Source organism: Ostrea edulis, chromosome 1 (genome assembly GCF_947568905.1).
Source record: "Ostrea edulis chromosome 1, xbOstEdul1.1, whole genome shotgun sequence".
NCBI classification, from domain to species: Eukaryota; Metazoa; Mollusca; class Bivalvia; order Ostreida; family Ostreidae; genus Ostrea; species Ostrea edulis.
In genome coordinates, this window is record NC_079164.1 from 99,891,642 (window position 1) to 99,908,451 (window position 16,810).

The window sequence follows — 16,810 nt, forward strand, 5'->3', positions numbered from 1 at the left end:
CGGGTCTTACTTCCGTTAGTCGTATCTCTACATTTCTCAATTATTTCATTTTGTTCTCCCTTTTATTCCTAGACTATGCTCTATGATTGAGGAGCATTCTTATAGGATTTGAAATTCCCTTGTTTCTCTGTAGATGCTACATAGAAATCACGGCTTAGTGCATTGGCCTTCTTATTCTAGTGATGAAGAGAAAAGAACCATGCCTCTGGTGTCTTGATACCTTGTGCTCACGAATAACGTAGGATCACCCAAGTTTTATCGATATTAATGTAGTTCATATTGATTACTGCGGCAGATATTGTAGATATTGTTTTCATCTTTTGCATTGTTAAGCATGTATGTGTAATGAACATGTCTTGCAATTATTTTAGCAAACGCGTCTTTGAAAAAAAAACCCGGCTCTCATTTGTACCTGCACGACACGTAATTAAAACAGTTTATGGTAGTTTTAAATAAAGGTATAGATACTATGGTTTTCTATGAATAAAATGAAATTTTAAAAACAGACTGTATCAAATATACATACAGAAACTACGGTTGTAGAGATAAAAATGAAAATATTTCCAAAACAGTCTTTCGTTTTACAAAATAAACTAGTACCGTCCAGGTGACTGATTTCTTAACATGTCGTGGTCTATTTTCCATGCGTTTCTTGGATTGATTGATTGTATCTTGCTTAACGTCTCGCTCGAGAATTTTGCACTCATATGGAGACGTCACCAAGACCGGTGAAGGGCTTACGGCTATTGAGCACTGAGGGTTCTTTAGCGTGCCACACCTACTGTGACACGGGTCATCCCTTTTTAAGGTCATCTCATAGGACCCGTGACATTCACACCTGATGCCGAATGTTTGGCGATGGAACTGTCACTACCTGATTTAACGACGTAGGTCTGTCGCGGCCGGTATTCGAACCCCGGCCTTCCGCATGCGGGACGAACGCTCTAACCTCTCGGTGCATTTCTTGGAACTGTGCATATCTAACTACCCTTTAATGTTATGCACATGACCAAACAAAATGGAAGTAAGCTGATACGTCCTTGCTCTATAGATATTGTTTTCTTTCCGACTAGGTGTAAAGAAGTCGCGCACAATACATACATTTTACAAATAAAGCCATCCGAAGATATCCGAGAGTTAAAGTATCTGGGATGAAACCATATACTTTCCGTTGCACAAGTTCTTGTATATTGCCGGTATAGATACATTTATCATATCAGTATGGAAACCAAAGATAATTGAATAGTAGTACGTGTGTACCTGTCAGAAGTTTGTATTCTCAATATTCTAAATTGCATCTTTACACTACATTTCATGAAGACTTCAATACAAGACGTGCCGTGTAGTCATTGTCCTCACAATGTATGACGTCATCTAACGTTACGTGATTTACACGTCTGCGCAACTAATTTCTATTAAAGGAACTACTATGACCGCCTTATTGAATGCGTTTGATTGAATTTGATTTATCCTATTTATGTAAAGATACCCCCAAACCAAATAATCTGTGTTTTCAATTTTGTGACAATGTCCTAATAATGCACTCGATTAGAATGAAAATGGCGAAGATAACTAACGCAAACCTTGCACCTCGATGTAAGCGTTTATCAGTGTGGAGGATAGCTCTATCTGCCATAGAGTGTCCTTAACAGCCCTATCGTATTCGCCTTCTATTGAATCGTAATATTAAAATAGACGATAACCTAGTTAGATAGTAAATTGATAGTGGCTTTAGATACAAACTTACAAGAAAACTTGCAAGGTCGTGCTGGCAGTTTTTGTTGTTTTTTACTCTCTGAAACTAATTTTCTACCTGTGCATACCGACGTTTTGGATGTTCTAATAAAGGTATGTTGTTCAGTGTATTTTTATGTCTTGTACATGTATATGATATCTGTTTCTTCCGGTCTTGTCTTAGGTCACGTGATGTCAATTCTATAACGTTGGAAGGTGAAATCTAGACAAATCGGCAATGTATATCTAGGGAGCCGTTTGTGCAAGCAGGCACTTAGAATCAGAAGGGAGTAGGGAGGAGACTGTCCCTCCCACTCTTTTTTGACAACGGACATTTTCTGTTATTTCAACATGAAAACTTGGTTATTTTCATTTGCAAAGTAAAATATATTGGCTGCCACCACCCACCCCCACCCACCCAACTTTATTGTAGGAGTGAATGTTAAGAATGTAAGCTTTATGTTATGAAATGAACCCATGTAGTGAAGGACGAACGCTCTCCCCTCTCTCTCCCACGATTTAGCATTTTGAATTTTGGGCAAAACAGCGCCTTTTAGTTGTTTGGTTTTTCAAAATTCATTTGCTTGTCAAAAAAAGTAGACAATTGTGTAAATTCATCTTTTTCTCTGGCTGCATCGTTGAAAAATAACGATGCTAAATGTCTGGCAAGTAGGATCGCATGCTCCAGTGAACATATAACATCAAATCCAAGCAAAAAATTACAAAAATTCGATATTCATAATATTTATCTTTTCAATTGATGCTACACTTTGATGTCGCGATAGGTATGTGTCATACACATGCACTTTGTTAAGTAAATGCTTACTGTTAGGAGATGTGAGCATTCCGTTACGTTCTTCCGTTGTATAGCTTTGCTTTAGTAAATACTGAATAAACAGCATGTGAAGGAAACGAACAGTGATCAATTTCATAATTCCTATAAAGAATACAAAATTAAAAGAAGGGCAAACACAAAACCCTGGACATACCGGAGTTGGGATAGGGTACCTAGGAGGAGTAATCCGTAGTCAAAATTAGTATGTAAAGAACGGTCTAACAATTGGTATGAAACACCTCAGACAGCATTCGATCCAGTGATAGCTTGTATTTGCAACATTAGGCCATTGTGTAACCACAGAAGTTGCGAAATGCCGACTTTAAACAACAAGAGTGTTGAAACGAGAACACTCCCCGCTCCTCTTTTTTTTATAGTGATAACTATGCATCAACGCAAGAAGGAACCAGAATTTTAGTCTGAAAAGCATTAAAATGAATTATTTTGAATCAATAAGTTTATTCTTTTTGTTTAAATTCTATAAAGGATGTGGGGACTAAAAATGAAAGGAAAGAAGGGACAAGAATTTCAGTCGAAAATACATTAAAATGCAATATTTTAAATCAATCTTTTTTTTAAAAAAATTCCCGGAACCCCCCACCCCCCCCCCACCCCCAATGGGAGGGGGTCGCCCGCTCCCATTTTGGAACTCAACCTCCCCCACAGTAAAATCTACATCAGCCACTGGAAAACCTCTGTTACATGAAATTATTTGTCACTAACCTACCCCCGATTTTAAAAGGTGCTCACACGCTGAACATGTACATGTGTATTGAGTCATTGAGATACGTAAACACCATATACAGGTGATAATGGCTTAATGCTACACAAATATGGGAAGTTGATGATGAAAAAGTCATGAAGTCGGGGGGATAAGGGAGAACAAATCTGAATGTGTTTGAAAACAGACGATAGACAGTTGGTTTTGTCCAGCGTGAAAAACACAAAGGTGTTTCATTAGGTATATCAATGCAATCCAGGGTAACATGAAACATAATTGGCAATGTGTTTCCATAACTAATAGTTTACAATAAAAAATCCTAGGATAAAAATCCTCTCAAACTAAAGGTCTTAGGAAGGATTTGACTGAATTTTGATAAAATGTAGATCTGGTAAGGGTACTTTTATGACCATGGAGAAGACAACTTTTATTTTTTGACATGTATGTGTTATGACGTTTATATATATGGTACTTTTGAGACATTGGAAATGCTTTGGTGAATGAGGAAAATTGACGAAATACAAAAGCACTAAAATAACATTTGATAAGAAATGTAGCCATTTGTGATTACGATATGTGAAAACGAAAATAGCTCTAAACATGTTGATAAATCCATCAATATGATTGACATCTGAATCAAACGATGTTCGTTATCTTCACCTTGCATGTAAGGTTATAAACACTTTCGTCAATGTCAACGTGTCCTGCAGAAAATGTCAACAACTACATGATGTGATATTTAGATGATTCATGTTGTTTTAATTTTACAGATGAGGATGATCTTCCGAAAATTCTTCCTCCCAAACGACGGCGTAATGCTAAAAACAATGCTGCGATGAAGACGACAGCCGCAGTAGTCTCAAATGATATGGAAAGATTAATGCAGGAGTTTCCACGACACAATTGGTTGGAAAACAAATACAAATCAGAGGACAGCACACGGGTTCGCCCCGACGAAATCAAACCTTCACAAGAACTGTATGAATATTCATTAGATGACGAGAAGATGGAGTGTACTGAGCGAACAGAAGAGGAGCATTCAGTAGGTGACGTGAATTATTCTGTGGTTAACACGCACGGTGAACAACCAGGATACAACCAACAAAATACTCTCACCCCCGGGGCGCCTACAGTTACATCAGATAAAGCTGACTCCAGCGACGACCCGGACCGAGACAGGTAGGAAGGTGTCTAAAATCAGGAATATAAGGGTCATTCCATCTATCTTTTTCATTTAAACTATCTCCTACTTTACGTTCTGTAAAACATTCTTCTGGCTTGGTGCTACATTGAGATTGTTTAAATCGAAGTACGTTGAGTGAGGAAATTTAAAGAAAAGAAAAAACAATATCATTTTATTCAAAGTCCACTATTTTGTATGATAGAGAGAATATGTTATCAATTTGACGGAGAATACTAATATTAAAAGGTGTGCGTTACTGAATCATTTATCCAAAAGGATATATAATATTAGTAGACATGTCTCCATTTACAAGTTATGTAACCGAATTATACCTCTAATTATGCAACTCGGCGTGTGACATCTTGATCCTTACTTTTATGAAATAAACAAATCTTATACATATAGAGATATGTATTACATTGTTAGGAGTCGTTTCCATCTGTTTTTATATTTTCTTTTCTTCCCATGGTTTCTGAAGTGATAATCAGAAATTCTCGCGACATTTCTTCATTTATCTTCACAATCCCTTATTATATAACTGTAGTTCATTACTTATTCTATCTTTACAGTTCCTGATTATTGTAACTGCAGCTCATTACTTATTCGTAGAATTCTTATTTAGCATGAATTGCATTACTGAATCCAACCCAACAAATTTTACAGATTAAATGCCTGTTGAATCATATACAATTTTCATTTTGAAGCAAAAACGTCATATAATGACTTTCATACTGTGGATTCATTTAAATTCGTGGTGGCTAATTTTCTGGGATTGTCAATATTTTACATTAGATGTTATTCAACAGATTCCCATGGGGATCCAATTTAGAATAGGTCCTCAGTAGCCCTTGCTTGTAGTAAGAGGCGACTAAATGGGGTGGTCCTTCGGATGAGACCGCAAAAACCTAGGTCCCGTGTCACAGCACGATAAAAATCCCTCCCTGCTCCAAGACCGTAAGCGCCGAGCATAGGCCTAAATTTTGCAGCCCTTCACCGGCAGTGGAGACGTCTCCATATGAGTGAAAAATTCTCGAGCGGGACGTTAAACAGTATATAATCAACCAATCAATATGATTTCTGTTCATTTGAAACATTATATTAATCGTGTGGTTAAACCCGCGAAATTTAATAATTCCACAATATTTTATTGTGACCATGCTAGTTTTAGAGCTACTAATTATTACAATTTCTTATGACATTCTAATGCTAACCCTAGCCCTGAAATAGGACTTGTTGAAGGATGTCAAGTTTTTGTTTGATGTTTACCCAGGCTTCAGATCGTCACGGACTTGGTTCAGGATGACCAACAGGTGGAAGTCATGATTCCTTGCGCACTACCTACAACAGTCTCGGAAGACACATCCCTGAATCCTGAAATCAATCAGGGTAATTTACATAATATGAAATAATTTCATTAAATACACAACATATCCTGTACTACTGGATTCTGGCCATGCAATAAATTTGATATTCATTTATGTTTGTACTCAATAGACCAGGAATCCAATGCAGAAATTGACACAAGTGAGGCCAGAGAAGAGTCTGTCCCGCCAATAGTGTCACCCGTGGAGGTAACGGATAACACACGAGCGAATTCCAACTCCCTCCCTCCTGTACCACAGCTAATCAAAGTACCCGAGAGCAGTCAGAATGCATTACCGACACACGATATGGTAGGGTCATCCAATCCAGAAAGCTGTGAAACTGTAACAGGAAATCAGACAATCGGTGAAAATATGTGCACACCAATAATGACTTGTGACAGTGCAACAACAACGTCTTGTTCTTCTCCAATTTCAACTGTAACAGTCACGTCGAACAAACGATGCATTCCTTCCACGAGGACACCAGAAGAACATCAAATTAACACTAAAAAGCGGAGGTTGTTAAGCTCTGATGAGAGTGATAATAGACAGAGATTGTATGGTGAAGCATTCGTATCAGACCCTGTTCGTGAGAAAAGTTCAAATTCGCAATGCCCGGACGTGGATATCAATAACTTGAAAAAAATAATAACAGCAAAGGTGAAGTCCGACATTAATAATCAGTTACAACGGACATTGAAAGAATTTCGGGAACTAGACCAGTTGGTCTCCGAGAAAGCGCGTGAGGCGGAATCTTTGAGGCAACTGCGTGAGCAAAAGCTTAGAGACCTTCACATAATTCAACAAAACAATTCAGAGGCAGAAATTAAGCGGATCCTGAATGAAAAATTAAGTAGCGTTGAGAAACAAGCAGAGCTGAAGTCAGATATGAGCAGTCCTCCTCCTGCACATCAACGTCCAAAGCAAAATATCAGGGAGCTCTTGGATAAAATGGATCAATCTCATTCCCAGACCCCCATCGATTGTTCCACATTTAGTGCATTTAGTGCTCGTAAAACACCATTGCACTCTCCAAATACCAGTGTCGATGGGAAAATCTCCGCCAATTCTCACAGCCATACACAAGTGGCACCTGGTAGAATCGATGTTTCAGAGACAGGAATCATTCCAGCTCATGCTCTTCCTCTACATGAAGCTGAGCAGAATTGTGCCATAAGGGCGTCTTCAGCGCCAGCTTTATGTAATAACAAAAATAGCTTTAATAGACAGGTATCTTCCTCCGAAAACCGGCAAACAATATCGAATAGAACTCACTCCGTTTCCTCAACTCTTAGATCGGTTAATAATGTAAAATCAAGTACAAGTTCAATTAAGCAAAACGATGCTTACATTGATCTTTCACATGGCAGTAAAGACTCTGAAATAGAAATTCAAAGAGAGCTTAGTAGGGCTTTGGCTGCTAAACGACAGAAACACGATCCCAATGTGAAGCCGGATACATACAAGAACAAAGAGGGTCAAGTAAATCGGATACATCATCAAAACGGAGAACCCTGTGCAACAAGACAAAATATACAACCACCTAATGCGCAGTCGATCAAAAACGCAAAGTCAAAAGATCCCAGAGGGTTTGTTCAGTATTCTCAGAATCCATACCCCCAGCAAATAGTGCGACCTGTTTCGTATGCGAGCATGGTTAATCCTCCGAATTTAGCGATGGACCGGGCTGCCGCGCCTCATCAGAGTAATGCAGGGATGATGCGTCCACATGCCATTCGATTGCTTGGAGCAACTGCGTTAGGAAATGTGCATCAACCAATTGATGGAAGACAAGCGTATACATACGCGTCAAACATTCCTTTAAATACATTCCAGAATACCGGGTCTATCCAACATGGTACACCCGTCAGGCCAATGCAAGGTACGTCATTTTATCATTCACTATTACTTGTCAAGTACGGTGGTATACTTGTACGTTCGTTTTAGAAGTTGTTTTTGTATCCAATATTGTACAGGTATTACTAGTCCAACACAGCCACATGTTCGACCCTCAATGGCCAACGGAGTGCAGGCTTTGGAAAACGGTCAGCTCTTGCGCCATATTCCCATTACGGCTGCGCGAACCATTGCCGATCCCCAGAAAGCCCCATATGTGCAGGTAGTTTATCTGTCCAAACCTTGAAATGCTTTTATTTCACATTTAACAGACAGAGGTGTATCATCGTTTTATTGTAAACAAAAAGAGAAAGGATATTTTTGTACTCAAGTGTTGAATTTCTTTTATTTTGTATTTTGATGGGAGAAGATTTATCATTTTGTTGTTTATTTATTACGGTTATTAATAGCATGGATTAAACGATTCATTTCATTTGTAATACTGCATAAATGCCTCCATGCTTTTATTTTGCTGCCAGTCGATGCATCATTTAGAGGTTGGATCAGGTCGTAGAAACCCACACTTAATGTCATGTTGGCCCTCCTCTGACTTCACGTTTCTCTCACGTTGTAAGACCATTGGTTTTCCTATTATGGAATGTTTTAAATAATTCTATTCTTCTTCAATGCATTACACAAAATAGGTGGCGCTACTAAAATTTATTTGAGTTATGCTAATGTGATGTTGTAATGATTTTAGTCTTGTTCCCATTGTTTGCATGTAAATGGGTTGATTTTTTTTCTTTAGTATGCATCGACTTTGTCTTTATTTGGTTATAGTGTTGTTTTTTTTCTGTTTTAAAAATGTATTGTTTTCATTCTTTCAGTTGATTGCATGAATATATTTTAAGTTTTACAAAGAATATGTGCATGAATTAAACAAAAAGACTGTAATATGTCAAGAAACACATTTCTTGTTATAGAATCCCAACTGGAATAAAAATTAGTAGATAAAATGTACAAAATACCTTATTTTGCTGTAATTTACATATAGAATTCAATACCAAACTTCAGTTAGATCTTTAGCCTCTTGTATGAATTAAAAATGGTATAATCCCAAATCATGTAATACAATACTGTTGACTAGAATATTCGCAAATACTGTAGTTTCATAAATTTTCGTGGGTATCACATTTCGTGAATGTACATTGTATTAAAAGTTTTTAAGACTAAATTTCATGACCAATTACTCCATTTCCTCCCTTCATCAATAATTATTGGACATCTCGTTGATCAATTGAGTCTTGTAAAGTGACAGTTTAATGAAGAAAGTAAAGAGATATGCAGATAAGAAACAGTCATGCTCCATACCATAAAGAAACCAGGGAAATAATTACACCACCCTATCCCCCAAAAATTAGAAATCCATGGTTATTTACATATACTATGTCACGAACAATCCATTTCCGAGGAATTGTCGGTCCATATTCATAATGGAGTTGAACGCAGGAAGACTTTCGACCCCAATTTCATTGTTTTATATGACAATATCCAAACCACCACTCACATGTTGTCCATGAGATGTAACCCGTTTGACATCATTTTTAAAGACAACAAATGACTATAAGTGAACATGGCTATGTATCTTTCTGCAAAATCCCAATAGAAATTTCCAGATTTGAAAAGAATATATTTCAAAATTCGTATATATTCGGTACAATATTAAAATATGCCTCTGTAGAACATTCAAAAACTCATAATTCTAATTTTAAATACACTTACTGTAACAAAATTACGGAAGCCGATGTCCGTCAAATATGTTGTAGGCATCAATGAGATTGTTTTTATGACGTCATAAAGGTAGAAATATTATACCGCAATCATAATTCAACAGTATATTGAATATTTCAATGATAATTTAGTTTTACACATTTCATCAGTAAACAATGTCTTAGCACGCCTGCCTTTTGTTTCACAATTAAAACTAAATTTGTAACATGAAATATCGATTTTACCATACATTGTAATAAATATCTAATTACGTCATTTTCTCAACTACATTAATGACGTCATATGAAGAATTAAGTTTTGTTTTCAAACAAGGATTTATTTCATGTTTGTAAACAAATTATATAGCTTGACCCCCAACATGTGATGTACATGCAAGGTTGGGAAGGGAGTAGAGAAAAGAAGATGGTATTCTCCAAAACAGGTGGAGAATGCTATTTTACCGTGGATGATGATTGCTTTTCAGTAAGGCCAAGTTTGGTTTTTATATTTTATCCGAAAATGTCTTTTCATCTCCAATCCAACCTAAAGCATCGGTCACCGTGGACATTGGTATTCATACCCAAGGAAGTTGTCCTAAATAAGAACCTGCTTCCATCTCAAGCCATGAGATGATTCTAAAATGTAAAGCAAAAAAAGCTGAGCAGATGAAATGTAACTAAAGTTTTTCGCAATACAGGTACGAAAATATTGACCTAGTTCTCCGAATTCCTCATTTTTTGTGCGATGTCCACAAGAGCAGTAACTAGAAGTTTTAATGAACGATATACACGCGTGTGGTTGCCTATATGGTTGTATCCTTACATTGATTGAACACCGACTTACTGTTAATAAACATCCATATTATCCAAAATTAGTAGGGGAAACTCACTGTGGAAAAATTAAAGTGAAAAACACTCGTTTGACATTAAGCTATTCCCCATGTAATGACATGGATAAAATCAGTACGTGTTAGTGGTGAATCCCTTTAAAATATATGTGTCGCTAAATTTTAAAGTAAAAAACCCAAATATTTCATTTCATCAGATGACATTTCCAACAGAGACCAATACTGTTCTTTGTGTAATGCCACGGCAATGTCATTATACAAAATGTAGCCAAGTCAAACGACTAGTCATCCAGTTCGTTTTATTCGGAACTATGCAGTTATTTTCTTGGTTTTAATGCGAAATACACTAAACAGAATACCATTCACTTTTGATAAATTTGGACACATCGAATTCCTTCATATATTGCCTAGTTTATAAAATAAAATTTAGGATATTATACATTAAAGACTTGAAATAATGAAAAACTAAATCGTACTCACAATTTGGTCATCGGCGTCTTGGAAGAATATATAGCTCGAATTCGGGATATAGGTTTAAGTTAAAGAAGTTAACGACATCTCTGTAATACAAATTCTTATTTTGTCTTAAGGTAGCGCTACCCTGGTTCGAAGTGGAAAACTGTATTACTTTCCACTTAATATGGTTTGATTAAATCATCAAGAAAAGAAAATACGCTGCTACTTCACAATATACCAAGTAATTGTGGATATCGGGGAATCATTGTACACATACAGTAGACATATAATTGAGCAAAATACCCGTATAAACGTTTTACGTTTTACAGCCTTGTTCACAGTCAGCATTACGGTGGTCGTCATAACGACGTAGTTTGTCACTACAACCAATCATTGGGTCAAATGCTGTCTGACGGGTTTCAAACCGATTGTTAGGTCGATCTTAGCTCACTGATGTTGACTACGGATTACTCCGTTTACCTGATAAAGATATAGGGCTCACGGCGGGCGTGACCGGTCGACAGGGTATGCTTACTCCTCCTAGGCACCTGATCTTACCTCTGGTATATCCAAGAGTCCGTGTTTCCCCAACTATTTGTATTGCTTATAGGAGTTATGACATTGATAAATGTTCGTTATCTTCACCTTTCACGTCATAGCCCCGACATTTTTCTTATCATAATTAGTTTTTAATGTAGAGAATTGATAAGGTTTAGAAAATATTAACCTTTTTCAATATCAGATAGTTTTTACCGATTATTTTCTTACACCCATTGACGAAAAATTTCTCCAAATGTATATCTATCATGCACAAATTTTACATTAAATAAAGATTCATTTAAAGCCGATGACGTCACCGAGGATGAGGCTACCCTTGTAGCATTACTTTACCTTTGATGCAGCTGCTCGATTTATCATGATAGGAAGACATTAAACATCGGATGCCTCTTTAAAGGCTTCAATGGAGAGTAATGCAAGATGATTCAAGCCTGAAAATAACCGCTTTAGTCAAGTACAACATTGCAAGTCGTATCAAATTAATTGTTCACTAATCAATCGTATTACGTCTTCCATCTTCGGACTGTAATTCAAGGAAAACTGTGATGATATTAAGAGATCAGCAATACTAGGCTAGAAAATGTACTTTTTTCTCTCTCAACTCATTGTCACGGGTTTAATGATTTTGTCGTAAATGATTTTCGTTTATATTTAACTGCCTTCATAACGTATCCGTTTGGTAGAACGCTAGAGATTATCTGTGTTTCGGATACGAGATCCTATAAATCGAGGTCACAAGTCAAAATAGGAGATGAAACAATAAAGAACATTTACTGTATTAAACACCACTATTCGGATGGGCCCGTGTGAAGGATCACAAGCTCCTTGGGACGCCAAATGTCATTTCTCTGATTTTCGAAAAATTTCGTCTACAAGCAGTTCTCACCAAATATGTCCACTGCATACATTTAACGAAACACAATCAAAAATGCATTTCAGATTGGAGACACCCTGGTCGTATTCTCATTTTCAACACTCTTCGCTTCAGTCATCAGGAGAGAAAAATGACATACACCTGATTAATTTATTTCATGGACATTTACAAAAAGCAACAAAGAATGTTGTCCATGAAATAAATTAACTGTTTCTACTGTTTTACTTCATTTCAACATGAAAGATACATTTAACACAAATACAATTCTGAAGAGTGAAATTGTTTTAACAAATAAAGACCTGTTATGAGTTTAGTATACAAATCTCTTTTTCTATTTCTTTGCATCTTTTTAACATACAAACATATATTTGAGAAATAAGACTTGAACCAGTGAACTCGGTTGCACATCAATGATAGTATAAAATGTTCATTTTGACTGTATGTATCACATCACAATATATTTATGATTTCAACAACATCAGTTACACACACAGTTCTACTAATTTTATGATTTTAGATTTCAAAAAATTGATTGGCAAAACCTTTAGTGTTATATTACTGACACCAACATCATGTGCCTTTACTATTTTAACAAGCAAAACAAATGATTCGAAGATATACAGCAACAGTGGTCAATAAAACATCCATGTTTATGACGTATATTTCCGCAGGCTTTCTTGTTCTGAAGTTGAATTCGTGATTTCTTTTTTCCATTTCTTCTGATCCTGGATGGTCTGTAAAGTCTATAAAAACAAACAAATCTAGATATCATTATCTATGAGATTTACCCCTATTTATTCCTTAAAAAGATTGCACGATAAACTTTACCAGAACGTCGATCACGCAAATTATTGCCCGGTAAATGATTCCAAATTATGATGAAACCGCATTTTTTTTCAAAGCATGGGTTTCCAGGGTTAATCTCTCTGTTAATTACTTCTTTTCTGTTTTTTGTTATTTTCTACTTTGATTTTAATCATATATATTTTAGATCTTGTTTCTAGGGATTTTCCTACGTAAAGTACTTAACAGTTGAGAGAAAAAAATCTTTGAAAAAGGAATTTTGATTTCAAAATTCTTACTACAGAATTAATTTCAAATTTGCATCGTTTACATGGTTTTCTGTTTTTATTTAATGTCGTTGTTTTAAAATTAAACGATTTTCTTGTTTTCAGCAGGCCACAATTTCATCCATGGGTCAACCAATTATCCGCCCCCAGGGCCATTTACGCCCTATAGTACCAGTGAATTCAACAAGGTCCCAAGCAACAGATTCGGCTATCGGCCATAGCATGAGAAGAATGCCCAATAACACAACAGTAAATGTTATCCCATCCCAACAACAACAACAGCCTAACATTCACACGAATATGAACGGGAAGTGCATCGTGTGCTCTAAATTTGCTTTGTATCTTTGTTCCAATTGTCAACAGTACTGGTACTGTTCTCCACAGTGTCAAGTAAGTGGTTGTTTCCTTGTACTATCAGTCAACGTTTCATGCAATTCAATATATATATATATATATATATAAACACCAAACAGACGTAATTTTTATTACTATTTTATTAATAGTTGAAACACTGGGTGACCCATCAACACCACTGCAAGACTTCCTCACATGTTTCCTAGCAATGAATATGGAATCACATTGTATTGTACGCAGCAGCAAGCAGAAATTACAGCTATGGACACGTATCTCTATCAATGTGACTTCTGGTGATTCATTGTACGAAACCTAATTCATTTTCACAACTCTTAAAAGAGTATTCCAATAATGGCAAAGGGGCACATGATGATTGTGGTTCGTCGTTCACCACGATTTCTCTTGATTGATTCTCTTCCCAGATTCGTTTGTGTTCTATGAATGTTTATACCACTTTGATATTTGCTCAATTGTATACAAATTTTGTAATTCGATTAATATGTTAATGATTTCGTAAAATCCTATTCCATTGGTACCGTTTCATTTTAGATTTTAGTTCTATTTTTGGTTTATCGTAACAAATAACATTAACCGTCTACATAATTTGTACATAACGTTTAGTGGTATGTTGTTTGGCATTTTTGATATGTTTTGAAACTCTGTTTATTGGGCATTATGAAAATTGTGTTCTCAACTTTTGACTATCCATTGCAGCTTCGGAGCTTCTATTGTACATATTTTATTTTTTAATTTTATGACAATATTCTTTTCATATTATTTGTTCATCATTTCCTTAACGCAATGGAATGATATAGGCCTCAGTGATTAAAATTAGTCTCACTATAAACATCGTATTTTCATCTACTCTACAAGCAACTTACGGATGGATTCTTCTCATATTTACTTGATATGTTGATATTTCTTATGCAACAAATAGGCACAGAAAAGTGAATGTCTCTGTTCTTGTTTTTGTGCCAAGGTCATTTCAAAGTCACACTATTTTCATTGCAAATGACCTTGAAATTCCAATAGAGCAGATATGAATTGTATATACATAATTTACTTGTGATTAATTTCCAATTTTTTCTTAATTTGGAGCATACTCACTGTGCATGAAAATGATTATGTCTGTTATTAATAACACTGGTAAACTCGATGAGATATAAGGCAACCCGAATTTCCTTTGATAATTCTGGGTGAGTTATTTCTGTCCTACCTCTACTACTTAGATATTTTTAGAAGTTTTGTTTGATAATATTGTTATAATAAGACAAATTATGACATAAAATTAATTAGGGGATCAGATCATGTAAGAAAAAGAAAATGTTGGGGTTTTTTTTCATCTTTACTTCAAAATATTTCAGGAGTTATTTAAACATATAAATTAGCGGATTAGGGATAAAACTGATACTTTACTACCCCTATTAATTCACCGAAAAATATAGTCACATTAATCCAAGTTCATTTGACCCATTCATCCCTGTTATAGCGTTAAATGTTGCGACTGTAAATATCGTCTAATTTGCCTTCATGAGGAAAAGAAACCATCTTTAAACACTTTAATCATGTGACATCAAAATAAGGGGACACTTGATTTTTTTTTGCATGATCGTATATCTTGAGGTATAATATTCCATTCTTCGATCTACTTTTTCATTCTAACACCAACTCTCTGGGGTGAATCCATTCAGTCTGAACGCCATGACTGCAGGCCATGACAGTCGGTGCTTCCAATGGTTGACTACAAATTGAGGGCACCTGTCTCTGTTTTCACATTTATTGATAATCACAAAAATATCTATCTTTCCGGAAAAAAATAGTTTGCAGACTAACAGATTATCTCAAATTTACTACTAATAAAAAGTTTCGATATTTCCGTACATTATATATGTGTAGATTGAATAATTTTCTCACTTTTACGAATAATCAAAAAGGTTTCTATATTTCCGAATATGGTTCGTTGACTAACATATTTTCTCGCATTTACTAGTTTCGATACTTTTAGACACAAAGAGTTTGCATACTAACAAATTTTTAGCATAAAAATGGTATATTTTATTGTTTATTCATGTAGAAGAGAAAACTTATTTACATGTACATTCCAGGTTTAATTTTTGTAAAAGGGAAATAACTGGAATTTACCTGTTTGTGAATTATTGAATATCAAGGAACTCCTAAATCCTTTTAATAAAATCAGGGCGTTTTCTGTCCTGGATTTTAATGAAAACCCCACAACCTCAGCTGGGTGTAACTACAAATACAAATGTGTATCAGCTGAGTGTAACTTAAAATACCAAAGTGTATCACTTTAAATTAGCAAAAAATTCAGTACTTAATTCTTTAAACGAGTTTCAGTATATCTCTTGATAGTTTAAACACACGTGAACAATTTACACTGGGGGTTATTTTTGCTTTTCAATCTCCATGAAAAAGAGTTTGATTGTTTCAGCATTGCAAGTGTGATGTGATTTTCTTGAAAATGCTTGTAATATTAAATTCAAAGTTAAGATCATACACCTAATCCTGACGGTGTTTTGAATGTAAAGAATGAGGGAAGCAATATTTCCCCCTAAACATGGAGCTATTGATAAAAATGTATTACCATATTGAGTGTGAAGATGTCATTTACGTTCTAAACTATTTCATATTGAATTCTGTTCGATATAAAATTGATTCACAATCATGTTCAAACAATTCATTGTGATGTAACTCTATACGCAATCAATATATAAATTCTTCCCCAAGTGCCATTTCTATTGAAATCCGTCGTCATGACGACGTTAATCAAGGTTCTCCTATAATCAGTACATGTTTTGGTATTTCCCCATGTGTATAGTCCCTGTATGAACAGTAATATTTGATTTTTGTTACATGTTTGACAACGATATTTTTTAATAATAAAAGATGTGATTTTGATATTTGATCCTGAATAAAATATTTGAAAATGATTTGAACTTATCCTATTTTAAAACCTCGTATACGGTGATCGGTGTTATCCAGGAGAATGTGTACAGTATAGGTGTAAAACAGTGATCGGTGTCATCCAGGGAAATGTGTACAGTATAGGTGTAAAACAGTGATCGGTGTCATCCAGGAGAATGTGTACAGTATAGGTGTAAAACAGTGATCGGTGTCATCCAGGGAAATGTGTACAGTATAGGTGTAAAACAGTGATCGGTGTCATCCAGGAGAATGTGTACAGTATAGG

General features: G+C 35.6%; 1 protein-coding gene across 3 annotated transcripts in view; it reads left to right on the forward strand.

The window, feature by feature from the left end:
- Window positions 1–16,550, forward strand: part of LOC125670541 (uncharacterized) — a 56,196-nt gene extending 39,646 nt beyond the window's left edge. For all 3 annotated transcript variants that reach the window (XM_048905772.2, XM_048905763.2, XM_056140635.1), the window contains 6 exons: window positions 4,061–4,469; window positions 5,744–5,859; window positions 5,968–7,719; window positions 7,814–7,956; window positions 13,354–13,638; window positions 13,752–16,550. In XM_048905772.2, the coding sequence (XP_048761729.2) occupies window positions 4,061–4,469; window positions 5,744–5,859; window positions 5,968–7,719; window positions 7,814–7,956; window positions 13,354–13,638; window positions 13,752–13,808 (2,762 nt within the window). In that variant the 3' untranslated portion in view covers window positions 13,809–16,550. The remainder of the gene's footprint in view (window positions 1–4,060; window positions 4,470–5,743; window positions 5,860–5,967; window positions 7,720–7,813; window positions 7,957–13,353; window positions 13,639–13,751) is intronic.
- Window positions 16,551–16,810: the final 260 nt, after the last annotated feature.